Below are 13882 nucleotides of genomic sequence, written 5' to 3' on the forward strand. Positions count from 1 at the left end.
TTCTTTGTATACTTTACAAATAACTTTAAAGACTGATATTAGAAATCAAAAATTTACCAACACTGCAATTTTTTCGAAAATACAACTGGCAACGTTGACAGTGGCAGTGTTATTAATATTAGTGATTCATTTCAGTGTCAAATAATTTAAGGTTATATTTCTATGACACTTTCGTTCCATTTTTACTTCCCGAGCGTAAGCTAAGAGTGTATAGTAATCGAGTCCATCAGACGAATAGCCACGTTTGTATTTTCTCGACGTTTCATGACCCCTACAGTACGAAAAAGTAGTCTCCCGTTTCCGTTTATCTGCCTGACTCTCTGTCTGTCTGTCAGTATCCATTTTTATTAGTCACATAAATAAACACTTGAGCTTCAGGTTGCTATTACCTAGTGCTGAAGGACAAGGGGTGTTATTTACGACTCTGGTTTTTACTTTATAGCGGTTATCACAAAACTAAAATCGTAAAATCAAATTTTATAAGTTTTAAAGAGCTGGATTTCTCGAATTATATTTATAGCCCTTGACCAATTTTTTATTGATCAAATTAAGATTTACTAGAAGACCCACCATTAACCTGATTCAGGCAAAACTTATAACAGATTCTAATGATGTACAAGGATTGACGAGATTGATGACAAATTCCTGGACATTATTTTTAGTATTAGACTTTTTATAGTCTCTTAGCTTTTCCATAGAATCTTATAAATAAACAATAAAATTATCACAGCAGTTGTTTGTTTCTTATAGACTTATTTATAACAAAGTGTTATAAATGACCTTTTTTAAATTATGTATAAAGTGATTACCAAATTTTATTTAAAACAAAAAACCTGAAGCAACACCAACGATCTGAACCCAAATCATTAATTTCAGTCAAAATTCAAATAGCCATAAGTACGTCAAAAATAAAATTTCCTTTTGTATGACCATAACTAACATTTATCTCAGCTTCTCGGGTCATTTACTCTGTCCCACATTTTCAGCGCCATTTCTGTAACCTCTTTAATTACTATAAATTTTTATAATAACCCAAGTGAATTTCGATGAACACACAGCTTTGCATAAAATTGCATACGTGTTCTTTATTTGTAACTTAAATTACTTTATAGCGTGGTAAACTTCACTTAAAAATGTCAAACAAATCGATAAAATAAAAGCTTGTGAAATTATTTGCAGAGAACTTACCTCGTCTCTCGAGTACATACGCAACGAACTTGTCAATAAGTATGATAATCCAAACATTCCGCTTTAAGTCTGAAGAAACTTCTTCACCCAGCTGCAAAAAAACTCCCTAGCTTTCAAAAATGACATTACCAGTTACAAATCGATACAAATATTTGAACATGAGAAATTTAAACACATAAAGAAAAGAGAATTCTTAATTAAAATAACTATTACGATGGTGTGGCGGGAAATTTAAATTATAACAATCGAGCAAGAAAAGACTAAACAGCCACAACAGTCACAACACTACGTGCGGCGTATTTCCATCCTCGCAAAGGAGGCAACCAGCTAGACGGCCTGATTCACGACAAAGAAAATCCGGTATTACAAATAAACATTCACATGGACAATGACAAGAAGAGAAAAATTCTCATTTTGAGGACAACCAAAAGTTAATTATGTCGAACTCTATCAAAAATTTCAAAGAATAATTTACATAGCTATAAAGAATTATTAAAACTGTAAGAAAATATTAGAGCCCTCCCGGTTCGCGTTCTTTTTCTGTTCCAGAAATTTAAATATCGCTGCTAAAGGAGTTAATCCTGAATAAGTGAATTTCCGTCAAGTGTTTTGTATGAACTACCAACCACTTTTTTCACTATTCCCGAAAACGCACGAAGACATAAGTGGTTGTCCACAATTTCAAAATTATTTTTTATATGTTTTTGGGGCGAGGGGGTGAAATTTAATTTTTAAATTGGGACACCACAAAAGATTTATTTCAAAATTTTCTAGACGAAATTATCGACTTTCTCAAGTATTTACTTTCTGAATTTTGCGTGACGTCTAAAATCACTAAATTAATCTTACCAAAATTTCAAATTCGTGGTTTTTGGGATAAAGTACAAAATCTGGTTGGACAATAACCAATTCTGTAATTTTTAACCGACAGAACAACAATCACACAGAAGTACACTAGATAAATTAAAAGGAGAAACCCACATTTTCGTATCTACTATATTGACAATAAACTCATGGCCTGGATAAAGTCTTCATACTTATAAGTAGTCAAATTTTCAAAGAACATTCTTAATAGTCTTCCGGAACACATTTGTCCAACTGATACTGTTAGAGGTATGTGCAGATGTGGGTACTTTTATAATTCAAAAACTCGTGGGAAAAAGACACTTAAAGAATCAATCTCATTGGAAAACCATCTTGACGTGATGAACCAATTACGGGACAGCTTCAAAGTGTATGACAACCTTGCAGTTTAAAAAATCATATTACAACGGTTCCAGAGCGACGAATTCACGTCAGTTCTACACACGAAACTCGTTAAAGCCACCTATTACAGATATCTCTCCCTAATTCCGTTCTGACTATCCCTTCTGTCCCTATCATCATTTCCATATATATTTTTTAATATACGTAAATGGAATGATATCATGATTAATGATAAGCAATATATTCATAATTTATTTTAATGCATCTCTCGTCTCTTACAAATTGCTTTATTAAAATTTGCTTAAACTAAATCTACAATTTTGCAATCAAACATTTTAATGTATTTTATAAAATACAAAACCAATTGAGTTAAAAAAAAAACTGAAACAGCTGCACACCATCTCAGAGTTTAATATTCCTGCTCGTTCTCTGATCCTGCAGCGGTTGATCTCCTTTAAGCTCGCCCATCATTTTTCATTAACCGAGAGGGTTTAATCGACTAATTGTCGTCGAACTTTTGATTGATGGTGGTTTTTCTGTCATTAATAGATTGCCACCAGTGATGATTCCGGAGGAATCAAGTACAATTTGGTATTCATGAAGAAGCATAAAAGATTTAAGCGCCAAGCAGTATGTCTACGACGGCAACCAGCATCGTCGAGACTTCCTCGAATTTTTCCAACCCCTGGGACGAGGCAAAGAAAATTATCTCACTACCAACAACCGCAACATCTCTGAATAACCAAACGCAACGGTCAATTAAGGAGTTGTTCTACAACGGCACCGGATACTACATAGAAGACGAAGTGGAACCAGGTACCGAAAATTGCTCGCTGTCTTAATATATTCCTTTTTTGCGCGTTTCAGGTCTGAATGATCTACAAACTGTATTCCTAGCCTGCTTTGCCACACTAATTCCATTAGTTGTTGGGCTGCTCACAGCGTTCGGAATAAAGTTAGTATACATTATTCATAATCTTTACATTACAACAAGGCAGGTGATTTTTTCGCCCGAAACAACTCTTACCGCTTAAAAAATTCAGAGGACACCACAATAAAAATAAAAATGTGGCAGGGTCGTGTCTGGAAACTAACTTGGCTGTTTTCAGGGTGCTTTGGACCAGATACAAAAAACAAAAGGAGAATCCTAAATATGACGGCATTTTGGAGAGGCGAGACACTTCCGAGTCAATTTCCAGACCCTTACATTCGCATCTGTTGAACAGCGACAAGGTAATATGCGTCACAGATGGTTTTGTCTTTTTCCTGACGGGGCTCACTTTAATTAAAATAATTCCTCAAACGGCTTAACAAAAAAAAATAATAACGGCGTCCTCGGCGTTGTTACTGTCGACAGTATTGTTCCATTTTCTCACTTTTCTCACTTTTTCTTCCAACGGAAATCGATGGAAAAGCCGTGACATTTTCAAAATGATCTTCTATAAAATGTATCGAGGTTCTACCAGTTTCTACGAATACAACACGAAATTAGCAACGATTAGGTTTAAAAATGGACGATTTTATGAAAAAGTTATCTTCCACTGTAATAGAGTATGGATTTATGTCTGTTACGCGACGGGCAAAACAGAGAAATATTTCAAAATCTACACGTCTAGATTTATTATTTTATGAAGACCTGCAACAATTGTAGCTGCTCAAATTCGCTACGAAAAAACCAAAATCCACAAACCGGACAATTTTGGTAAGTATTGCTATAAAGCGATTTTTATTGCCCATCAAACGTCCAATAAAACAATTCTACCAACAATGCTTTTATTGCTTTTGATGGCGGATTTCACATATCGCGATAAAATCGTTAATCGGAAATGCAGGAGTATGAATTACAACAGGATAATATGCAACATCTTATTCAGCGATAAATAGTACTTAAAGTGGCGGCAACACCCATAACCGAGCTGTGCATGTTGGGTAAACACACGTAATGGGCTGTATAACTGGCATAATAAATTGAGAAAATTTCACTTAAAAAACAGGATCATTTGTTTATATAAAAAGGACATTTATTAAAAATTATGTGGAGCAGTGGATCGTAAAACTGTTAGAAAAGCAGGATTTTGGATTTATACATAAACCTTCGTCACACAAAATAATTTGCCGCTTCATACCGATTTACAGTGAATAAATATGTCATTTTCGTCGGTGTATCATTGTTTGTTTCTGTTTTGTGTTGCCGTCGTGAATTAAATTATAATTTTGAGTTATTGTTTTACTGGTTTCATAATTTAATTGTATGTGCTCGGTAAACTTCGAAAATAAAAATAATTTTGAAATTGGAAGTGTTTACGAGATAACGTTCAGCAAATTAATTAGCTAATTTTGATTTTCACAATCACTCTTTTCTTTTTTAAAAAACAAACAAATTTTTTAGTAACAATGCCAATTTGTCTACCTCTGAAACACGTAGTAAAGTTTCCAGACGAAACACTTAGAAATGTATTTAATTCAGCGCATTAAATATACCGTGGACAGATTTGTGGCAACGGAAAATGTAAACAAGCGCAAATTATTAAGTAAACTTAATGTTAATGACCAAGTTGTTGAAAACCTGAACAAAAGGTTACAGCAAGTCTCAATAAATCAATAACCCTGAGATTATCTCTTTAAACCTCCTCCACTACGTGCTCTAATATTATGAAAAGAAAATTGCATTTCCGCTCATATTGAGTAAAGAGTAACGACAGTCCAGTAACTTTATCCTGAAAATGTGCAAAAATAATTTCAGTCGATTCTGAAAATTCTTACTTTATCATAGTTAAACAGAAATTCTAAATAAGTTATGTAACTCTCAATAGGGCTTCTGGAACACTTGTTATTAATCACATAGCCAAGCCAGTAAAAGTTTCTTTTGATTGAATTTCTTTCAAACAGTCATAAATTATTCAAATTATAATTACTAAAAAGTTGTAAAAGTATTAAATAAATCATTACATCCAAACGGCGGTGTATTGTGGGTTGCCCGCCCACTTTAAATATGTTCTGTTGACTTCATTTCAACAAAGCGGCAAAAAAACACTAAGGCACTCCGAAGAATTAAGTAAAACTGTCGTTCTATAAAATTCAATAAAGTCAAAATTTGCAACATTTGCTTGCTTTATAGTTAAGTGAGGAGCACCTTTTTCCGGACTGCTAAAGATGCTCCTGCCAATAATTCTGGCAACCATTATCTCCGTTAAGTCCCTGCGGAAAAACATACGGTTCTATAAGCTGAGTTCCAATTATCCCAACCAGCCATTTAGAGAAAAACCATCCTGAAAATGTGTCTGATAAATCGCGTGAGAATTGGCATCTGCCCAGAGGCGAGTATTATGGAACTTGAAAGTGTCATCCCGGGTAAAACAACATTTGTCCGATTTAAGAATCCCAGAATGGAGTAAGGGAATGTCATCTTTTGCATTCAGCACTCACTCACGAAAGTTTCATCTAGTTATAAAGTCGTTGGAACTTAAGCTATGGGATGGGTAAAGAAGAGATTCTTTTAGTGTTCTCCACAGACTTATGACTTATGACTCCTTATTCCAATGGAAACCCCGGAAAATTTTATGACTACAAAAATATTTTAAATTTACGTTTGTCACATTATCAAATCTTTATACGACAATATGACTTATAAAATATGACAACCTAACAAGAAGAGTTAACTTTTTTGAGTGATATTTGGGATAGTAATGGGATATCATACATTTTATCTGTAAATACATAGTAACTGAGTCGTTTTAAATGAATTGAAAGGTCTTCGGAACAACCTCCAGTTTGCGATATCTCATTAAGGGTTTTGCAGATGGAAGGTAAATGTAATACTAATTACCTAAAAGCTTGTATTTTGATATTATTGTGGTCTAGAATAATTTTCATCCTGGTGAACTTCTTCGACGGCTTTTGTTATTCGTTGCCGGCGTCCCTTCTCAGAATATAGGTAGCAATTACTAGTATATTCATATTTCATTTTCCTTTGTTCTCTTGTTTTCGTGAAACTTTTCAACGTGTACATTACACACCTTTCAACAGTTTTCCTGAAAATAATGAAGAAGAAATATTATTTGATTCACTTTACAACCTAGAGTTTTAAGGCCATTCGAAATTCTTCAATCAGCTGTATTTGCTGTTGGTTGAAATTCTATGATCGATTAAATTTTCGTATCTGAGGTCCAACAAAGTTCGTTTTTTTTTGAGCAAAATATGAGTAGTGAGAGGAACTTTTTGCTAGTATAGTAAGGCCTAATTGTTCTCATTTCGTTGCCAGTACTTCCCGGAGAATCTAATAAAAAAGGTGGAACGTGAATTTTTGATGGTGGAATACTCAAATGAAGCGTGCTATTCCACAGGCAATAGTCTGGTCCTTTACATCATTGAAAAACTTAACATTTATACTTATAAAGCATTTGTTGTTACGACTACTAATATAAAGGCAACCGGAATTTTCTTACCAGAAAGCAGCCAATTAAGTAAAAAAAAAAAAAAACTACAATGTGGTACTGAAAAAATTAAAAGCAAATCCCGTCATGCAATAAGATACATCAAATGGATCAAAAGTAAATGCTGGGAAAATCCAAACGTCCTGAACCTTACGTTGTCTTGGAAAAATGATCTTAAGTCAAACTGCAAAATATAGAGGGAAAATCGTAGATATTTGAACATTAAATTCAAACACCTAAGAAAATGAAAAGTCTTAATTAAAATGACTATATGGTTATACCCAAGTTATTACGATAGTGTGGCTATATCGAGGGTCCAAATCACGGTTATGGGATTGACGTCTCTGATCAAGGTGATCGAGCTCTCTTAGTTTTCGTGGTTAGGATGTATTACGGGATAGACGAACTACAACACACAAAATTCTCAGAGTGCACGTTTATTTTGCGAGGAAATAGGTATTTAGAAATATAACTGGGCAACTTACGTAAAAACTTCCCTTACTGGCAATCTTGCAATAGACCCATCAACTTTAAAAAATTAGTTCATCAAGATTATTTTGCAAACCGAACTTCTCTTAAATTAAAACAAAGTACACGTGAAATAAACACAACAGCCACACAGCACATACCTAAAACGGTCAAAATCAAAATAAGTTAGTTCTGGAAACGCTTCGAATAGATGTTCAAGTGCCTAGAGAGAATTAATAAGAAGAATTACGGCTGGATCAATGTTTAAAATTAATTTAGCTGCCATTTTTAGATCTTGAGTGCCAAGTCCTGAAGTGTGAATAATATAATAACTTGGATAAAATCCATCTAGAACTGTAGATATCGTTACTTAAATGAGTTAAACCTGAATGGAGTGAATTTCCGCCACTTGTTTTACGGGAAGATTTTACTGTTGGTCACAGTTCTGCCGAAAAAATAAGTTGTGAAAGTATCATCAAACGTCCGTTAAGTGGCAAGGAGTTATTAGATTTTGTTGTTGTTCATGTTTCTGTTGTGTGAGTAGGATTGTCAATGATATTTGAACATTTATGTAAATTCGGCAAAAAATATACTATTATCAAACTTCTTTTTATCGTTTGTTATGTTAACTTCCTAATGCTTTGAAATACACCTTCATTATACAGCCAATTATGTTTTTTGGAAAAAAATTAATGAGGTCTATGAGTAACCCCGCTCTGGTGTTAACGTTAATTAAGTGGGCTTGGGGTTTTAAACACGTATTTCTACTGTACCACCAAACAACAACAAACTGGGTCAAGTGAGCACAAAATTTCTACCTACTGTCTGATTCCAGTCCCCTTAACCGCCAACCTGTAGGGTGACATTCCGTGATTTCCTAAAAGCGCTAAAACATGGGTGAATCGCTACGTTATTCGAATTAAATTTTTCAACTACGATTTATTTTCTTGGCGTGAAATTAAATTTTCAAATCGGGACATCACAATGTATAAACTCGAACAGAAAGAGCAGAAACAGAATAGTATATGTCTGTGAAAAAATACAGAAAACTTGGAGATGCTAATACCATATGTGACACAAAAAAAAATTGTAAGTCTGCTCAGAAAATACAGATACAAAACAATAAAAAGATAACATAGTTTGTCGTAAATACAGGACAAGAACATAGAATGTGCCTGGGGTCTCTTCGTCCTCCAGTCACAATAATAGTGGACAGGAACTACAGAGGACGTTGTAACAAGAGCGGAATTTAAATTCCTCGTATGGTCTGTCAAACTTCCTCAATGATTTTACTCTTTTGATATATGTATAATACACAAACTACATTTCTATGCCCAAAAAACCTGCCGCATATTACATCCTTTACTCGATCTTTCCAAGAATCAGCTACTGGTACAAGTTGCACCTGTCACGCGGATGCAGGTCTCCCCCTGAAGTTTTCAATTAACAAAATTATTAGGGCACATTGGGAAAACCGCAAACTTTAACTAGAAACCATGTGTTCCACTTTCACCACGTGGTCTTGTGGGTCTATTACAATTAAAACTCGATTTCGATTTTCCTAGGATTTATAACGATAACTGAGACAATAAAGCATTTTCGTGGGGTTAAATTATGCATAAATTCAAGTTATGAATTAAATCAACACAACAGACAAATATTAAATTCAGTAAAAAAAGAACAAAAATAAGGCATATTTGGTGCGCATCTCACGTTACATAAATATTTCAACTTTAAAATCTCCAGATTAAGCTTGTTGAGTGCTTCACCAATAACAACATCAAAAAAACGGCACAAATTACATTTAACATCACCCTGGGCGGGTTGTTATTAATTTAACTGATGAACATTTTCAAGGTCCTCCCTCTCAAAATGGATCAACGTTTAAGATTACTTTAAGTGCCATAAATGGAGTATCATAAATCTCGAGTGGAAAGTTATGAAGTGTGGATAATGTAATACTTAAGTAATAAAAACATCCAGAAACTTTGATATAATGTGATAAACAAAAAAGTGAAATCTGAATAAGTGCACTTGGTGACACGTGGTTTCTATGAAGAATTACATGACTGTTAAATTGCACTAAAACCAAAAACAGTTAAAAATCTTAACATGAACTGTGAATTTACAATGAAACAGAAATTGACAACAATTAATTACACTCGTTAAACTGTGGCGTCGGATGCGATTCATTTTCGCTTAAAAAATTACCATGTTATGAAATTACAAACTAAATTTAACCTAGCAAAGCCCTGTTACACAAGAATTGACCCAGCTGGAGTGATGCTCAAATTTTCTACCTACCCTAGCCACTATCAACCTGTAGAAGACATTCTCTGGTTCCCTTGTCTGTGTTTGAACGATTTTTCTCTGTATTTTAAATTTTGAAATTCAGAATACCACAATCTTCACTGCATTTTTCGTCAGGTACTTCTAGAAGAAGCCGTAACTGGCTCAGGTTTAACATCTGTGTAGGGTAGTGTAGTCTTGTGCACTATTTAAGTGTTTTCTAATGCATACAATCAAGAATTCTTAGAGCCCTGCCTGGCCAGAGTGTCAGAGGTTTCATTCTCTCTATGGCCTATATGCCCAGGTACCCAGCAAAGCAAAATTTTTTGTCACATTCGGCTAAATCCTGTATTCTACTAGGTTGTGTTCACAGTGTGTTCAGTACTAGAGGCTTTAAAATTTTTTCAAAAATAAAACAAGGGTCCCCGAGAATATTTCCAGTTCTTTCAAAAATGAACCTGGTTCTTTAAATTCTTTTCAATTCCTTCAAAAACAAAACTCCATAACCCCCGGGATGCTTCCCCTCAGAGTCCCAGAGATTCTTGTAAATAATGTCCTAAATAACATAAAAGTGAATAACAAAATTTGACAAAAATAAGATTCCTAGCTAAAATTTGATGGTTTCTTTGGTATTTTCGGAGCCGGAAACGCTAGCAAACACAAATAGATGCTTGAAAAGGAACAATTCTGAAGTTTTTTTAACGAATTTCTTGAATCTGCAAACGCCAGAATGTGAAAAACTAACCCAATCGTCTCCTTTTCGCAAAATAAGTCAATTCTGTATATGACAAGTGCGTCATGACGATCAGAATCGTCAACAACATGTCCAAATATACTTCAGAAACCATAAAATTCAACAAAAATCAGATTTCTAGCTATAATGTGATGGGTTTCTGGTATTTTCGGGTCCACAGGGTGCCGGATTCCTCGAAATTTCTTCCAATTCTTTCAAAAAAAAAACCACCAGGAGTCCCCGAGATTCTTTCAAATTCGTTGTAAATAAAAATTTAAACACAGGAACTCCCAAGATTTTATTCAGTTATATTTTGCCTTTTTTTTTCTTAATATACATAGCCATTTTTTCACAACAAGAAACTTAGAGCATGGTACATTTTTGTAAGGAAATACGGATTTTGCAATTATGGGGTGGAGCCTAATTGCAAAATCGATATTTCCTTATACATATTTTCCATTTTAAACATGTTTTAAGTTTCATGTTGTGAAAAGAAGTCTACACATATTAAAACAAAAAGGTAAAATGTAAGCCTGCCCCCCCACCCACCCAGTCTCAATTGTGATGATCTTTTTTATTCACCGTGAACCAAGGGGGCGGAGCTTAACTGCAAAATATTTCTTTACAAGAAATTAAAACATGTTTTTAAGTATCGTGTTGTTCAAAGAATACTACGTATATTAAGAAAAAAAAGGCAAAATATTATCTCCGCCCCCTCACCCCCATCTCAATTGTAATTATAATTCTTAGAAACTTTAAACACGTTTAAAATGGTAAATTTTTCTAAGGAAATATGGATTTTGCAGTTAGGCTCCGCCTCTGGGTCAGTCAACGAATGAAAACTCCATTACTATTTAGTTCAGGGCAGGTATGGGTGAGGCTTAATCTTTGGCTTTATTTTTTTCTTAATATATGTACGTATTTTCTTTGTATAACACGATTAGTTAAGAACATATTTCACATGGTAATTTCTCGTAGAAAAAAAAAAAGGATTTTACATTTACGCTCCGCCCCTCGCCTTATGGCGATTAAAAAAAAAATCATCAGAATTGAGACAGGGCGGGTGGGTGGGGCTTCTATTTTGCTTTTTTTTTCTTAATATACATAGCCATCTTTTCACAACAAGCAACTTAGAACATGATACATTTTTGTAAGGAAATACGCATTTTGCAATTATAGGGCAGAACCTAATTACAAAATCCATATTTCCTTATACAAATTTTCCATTTTAAACATGTTTTAAGTTTCATGTTGTGGAAAGAAGTCTAGACATATTAAAACAAAAAGGTAAAATGTAAGCCAGGGGTGCGATTTTGTTTCTCCATCGAAGTGATAAATATCACTTGCGATAAATGTCATTGCGTAGCTTTTAAATGCAAAAGTTTGCATTTATTCTTTGCATATAAGCTCATTAAATGCTCAAAAGTTTACAATTACCTTAATTTTAAGAACTTATAACTCAGACTTACGATTTTGGACTTCTATTTTGACATAAAATTCGAGGTTATGTCTCCAAAATTTATTACTTCACTTAGAGCTATCGAGAAAATATCACTCCATGAAGACTTGATTTCGTGACAGAATCGAGAAATGTGACAGAAATGTAGCATCTCAACCAATTAGCAAACGAGATTTTATCGCTATCGAGTTTTTTTCGAATGAGAAACAAAAGCGCACCCCTGATCCCATATGTCAAATCTAATCATCCGCATAACAGGTGATGCAACCACCATGGATCATTTTCTACACAACTACACTTTTATTCCTTCTTCCATCTTGAAGGTGAAGTTGATCTCCATTAGCTTTTTGGTAACGATCTGTTTTTTCGCCGTTGGGTTCTCATTGTACCCGGTATCATTAGGCAAATCATCGCTATGTCCTAGTCAAATGGGTTTTAGCCCAACTTTCATAACTGAGCCACACTATACAATGACATATACACTAGCACATACAATATAAGTATATAAAAGACACAGAGAGGCAGCAGCCTGTGATGACAAGAGTTGCATTTAATATTATAGGTACTACACAAAAAAGGATAATGTTGTGAGTATTTGAAAGTAGATACATCAACATGCAAAAAAGCTAAAGTTCTGCAATGGTAACATTCGAAAAAGCAAAATAGCTAACAAGTGAAAGGAATATTTCAAAGACTTTTTGCCTATTTAACATTTTTTCTAAACATTTAAAGATTTGGTCGGATGGATGTCGCCTTTGGGGATATCTTCTTTCGTAGAGATTTGCTGCTGCAACGGCATTTTTTCCGCATTCTCCAAATATCGAGATCATATCAACCTTTTCATCGTTCGTGTATTTAACCCTCATCTTATCGCGAAGATTAAAAACTTATCAGAGCTCAAAATTGACAAATAGAATTATTGCGAAAGTCAAAATTAACTACTAGGTAACTATGTTTGTGCATTTTAGAAAAATAAAATATAAAAAGAGTTACATATGAGATATGTATTTTGTGTTGCGTTGAAATTTGGTCACCCTGTATAATAGTTACGTAATAAAATAAACCCAAAAAGGCACCAATATAATGTAAACCATTGATAATATAATATACGATAGATGATTTAAGAGTAAAACATTAATACATATTCTTGGCAACCAAACTCTTTTTAAAGAATGTCATGTATAATGATGTAATTTAACATAAAGGTAGGCCTTATACAAGGCAATAATGGAAAACCATACTATTCAGTATAACCTTGGAAGTCGTCATCGAAAAATTAGAATTGATTACCCAACCAACTATGACCAGGGAGGATAAAAAAAGAAACTTAATAATACTTACCTCACTGACATACCAAACGAAATACAGCAAAACATCTTACCTATGTAAATACATAACTATAATCAAGAAGAGGTGGACAAAGACCTAAAAAGGGTGTTGAAAACACAAATCTTACGTAAAATGCAGAAACATGAGGTGAAATAATTTTGCACTAAACAATATAACAAAAGACGCAGACGAGATTGAAACATACCAAAAACAAAAAAGAATAACATAAACATGATGGAATCATCACATCATCAAAATGTAATGGTGGCAGTTCTTGGTCCTATTGTCCTATTCACATAAACAATAGGATATGTTTGTGTCTAGACAGTCAGTGGTAGCAAAACAACAATGATAAACCAGGAAAATTGAACTTCATTAGCACGATTAAAAAATGTGCTCAATTACTCAACTGTGGTGTCACAGTTTATAATAAAAACTAGAAATTCAAAAATATGTTTATTCGTGTTTATGTAACACAGTTAAATCTATCCAAGAGGATTTAACCTAGTTTTAATTCTATTTATAGTGCAAATAGCTTTCATTGAATTAATTCAAATATCCGTTGAAATTGCATACTTGTATCACTAGTTTATTTTATGTGGTTGTCTGACAATGGTCAATTTTTAGAAGAAAATGGTGTAGTAGGTGGATATACAAATTGATCAATTGATCATATTGTATTAGTAAAAACATGATTTGTCAATTGAAAAAAATAACAATCCTACAAATTAAGTAATTAAGCGGAATATTTCATACCGTGGCATTTACAAATATGAT

The 13882-nt window shown here is 33.8% G+C and overlaps 1 protein-coding gene across 3 annotated transcripts in view; it reads left to right on the top strand.

The window, feature by feature from the left end:
• The window catches only part of LOC135132600 (uncharacterized), an 89038-nt gene that overhangs the window by 5099 nt on the left and 70057 nt on the right, over positions 1–13882 (top strand). For all 3 annotated transcript variants that reach the window (XM_064060740.1, XM_064060741.1, XM_064060742.1), the window contains exons 2-4: positions 2944–3210; positions 3262–3349; positions 3504–3627. In XM_064060740.1, coding sequence (XP_063916810.1) covers positions 3027–3210; positions 3262–3349; positions 3504–3627 — 396 coding nt within the window. In that variant the 5' untranslated portion in view covers positions 2944–3026. The remainder of the gene's footprint in view (positions 1–2943; positions 3211–3261; positions 3350–3503; positions 3628–13882) is intronic.

The sequence above is a fragment of the Zophobas morio genome, unplaced genomic scaffold (genome assembly GCF_036711695.1).
Source record: "Zophobas morio isolate AGI-343-1 ecotype UQ-CSIRO unplaced genomic scaffold, CSIRO_AGI_Zmor_V1 ptg000021l, whole genome shotgun sequence".
Lineage (NCBI taxonomy): Eukaryota > Metazoa > Arthropoda > Insecta > Coleoptera > Tenebrionidae > Zophobas > Zophobas morio.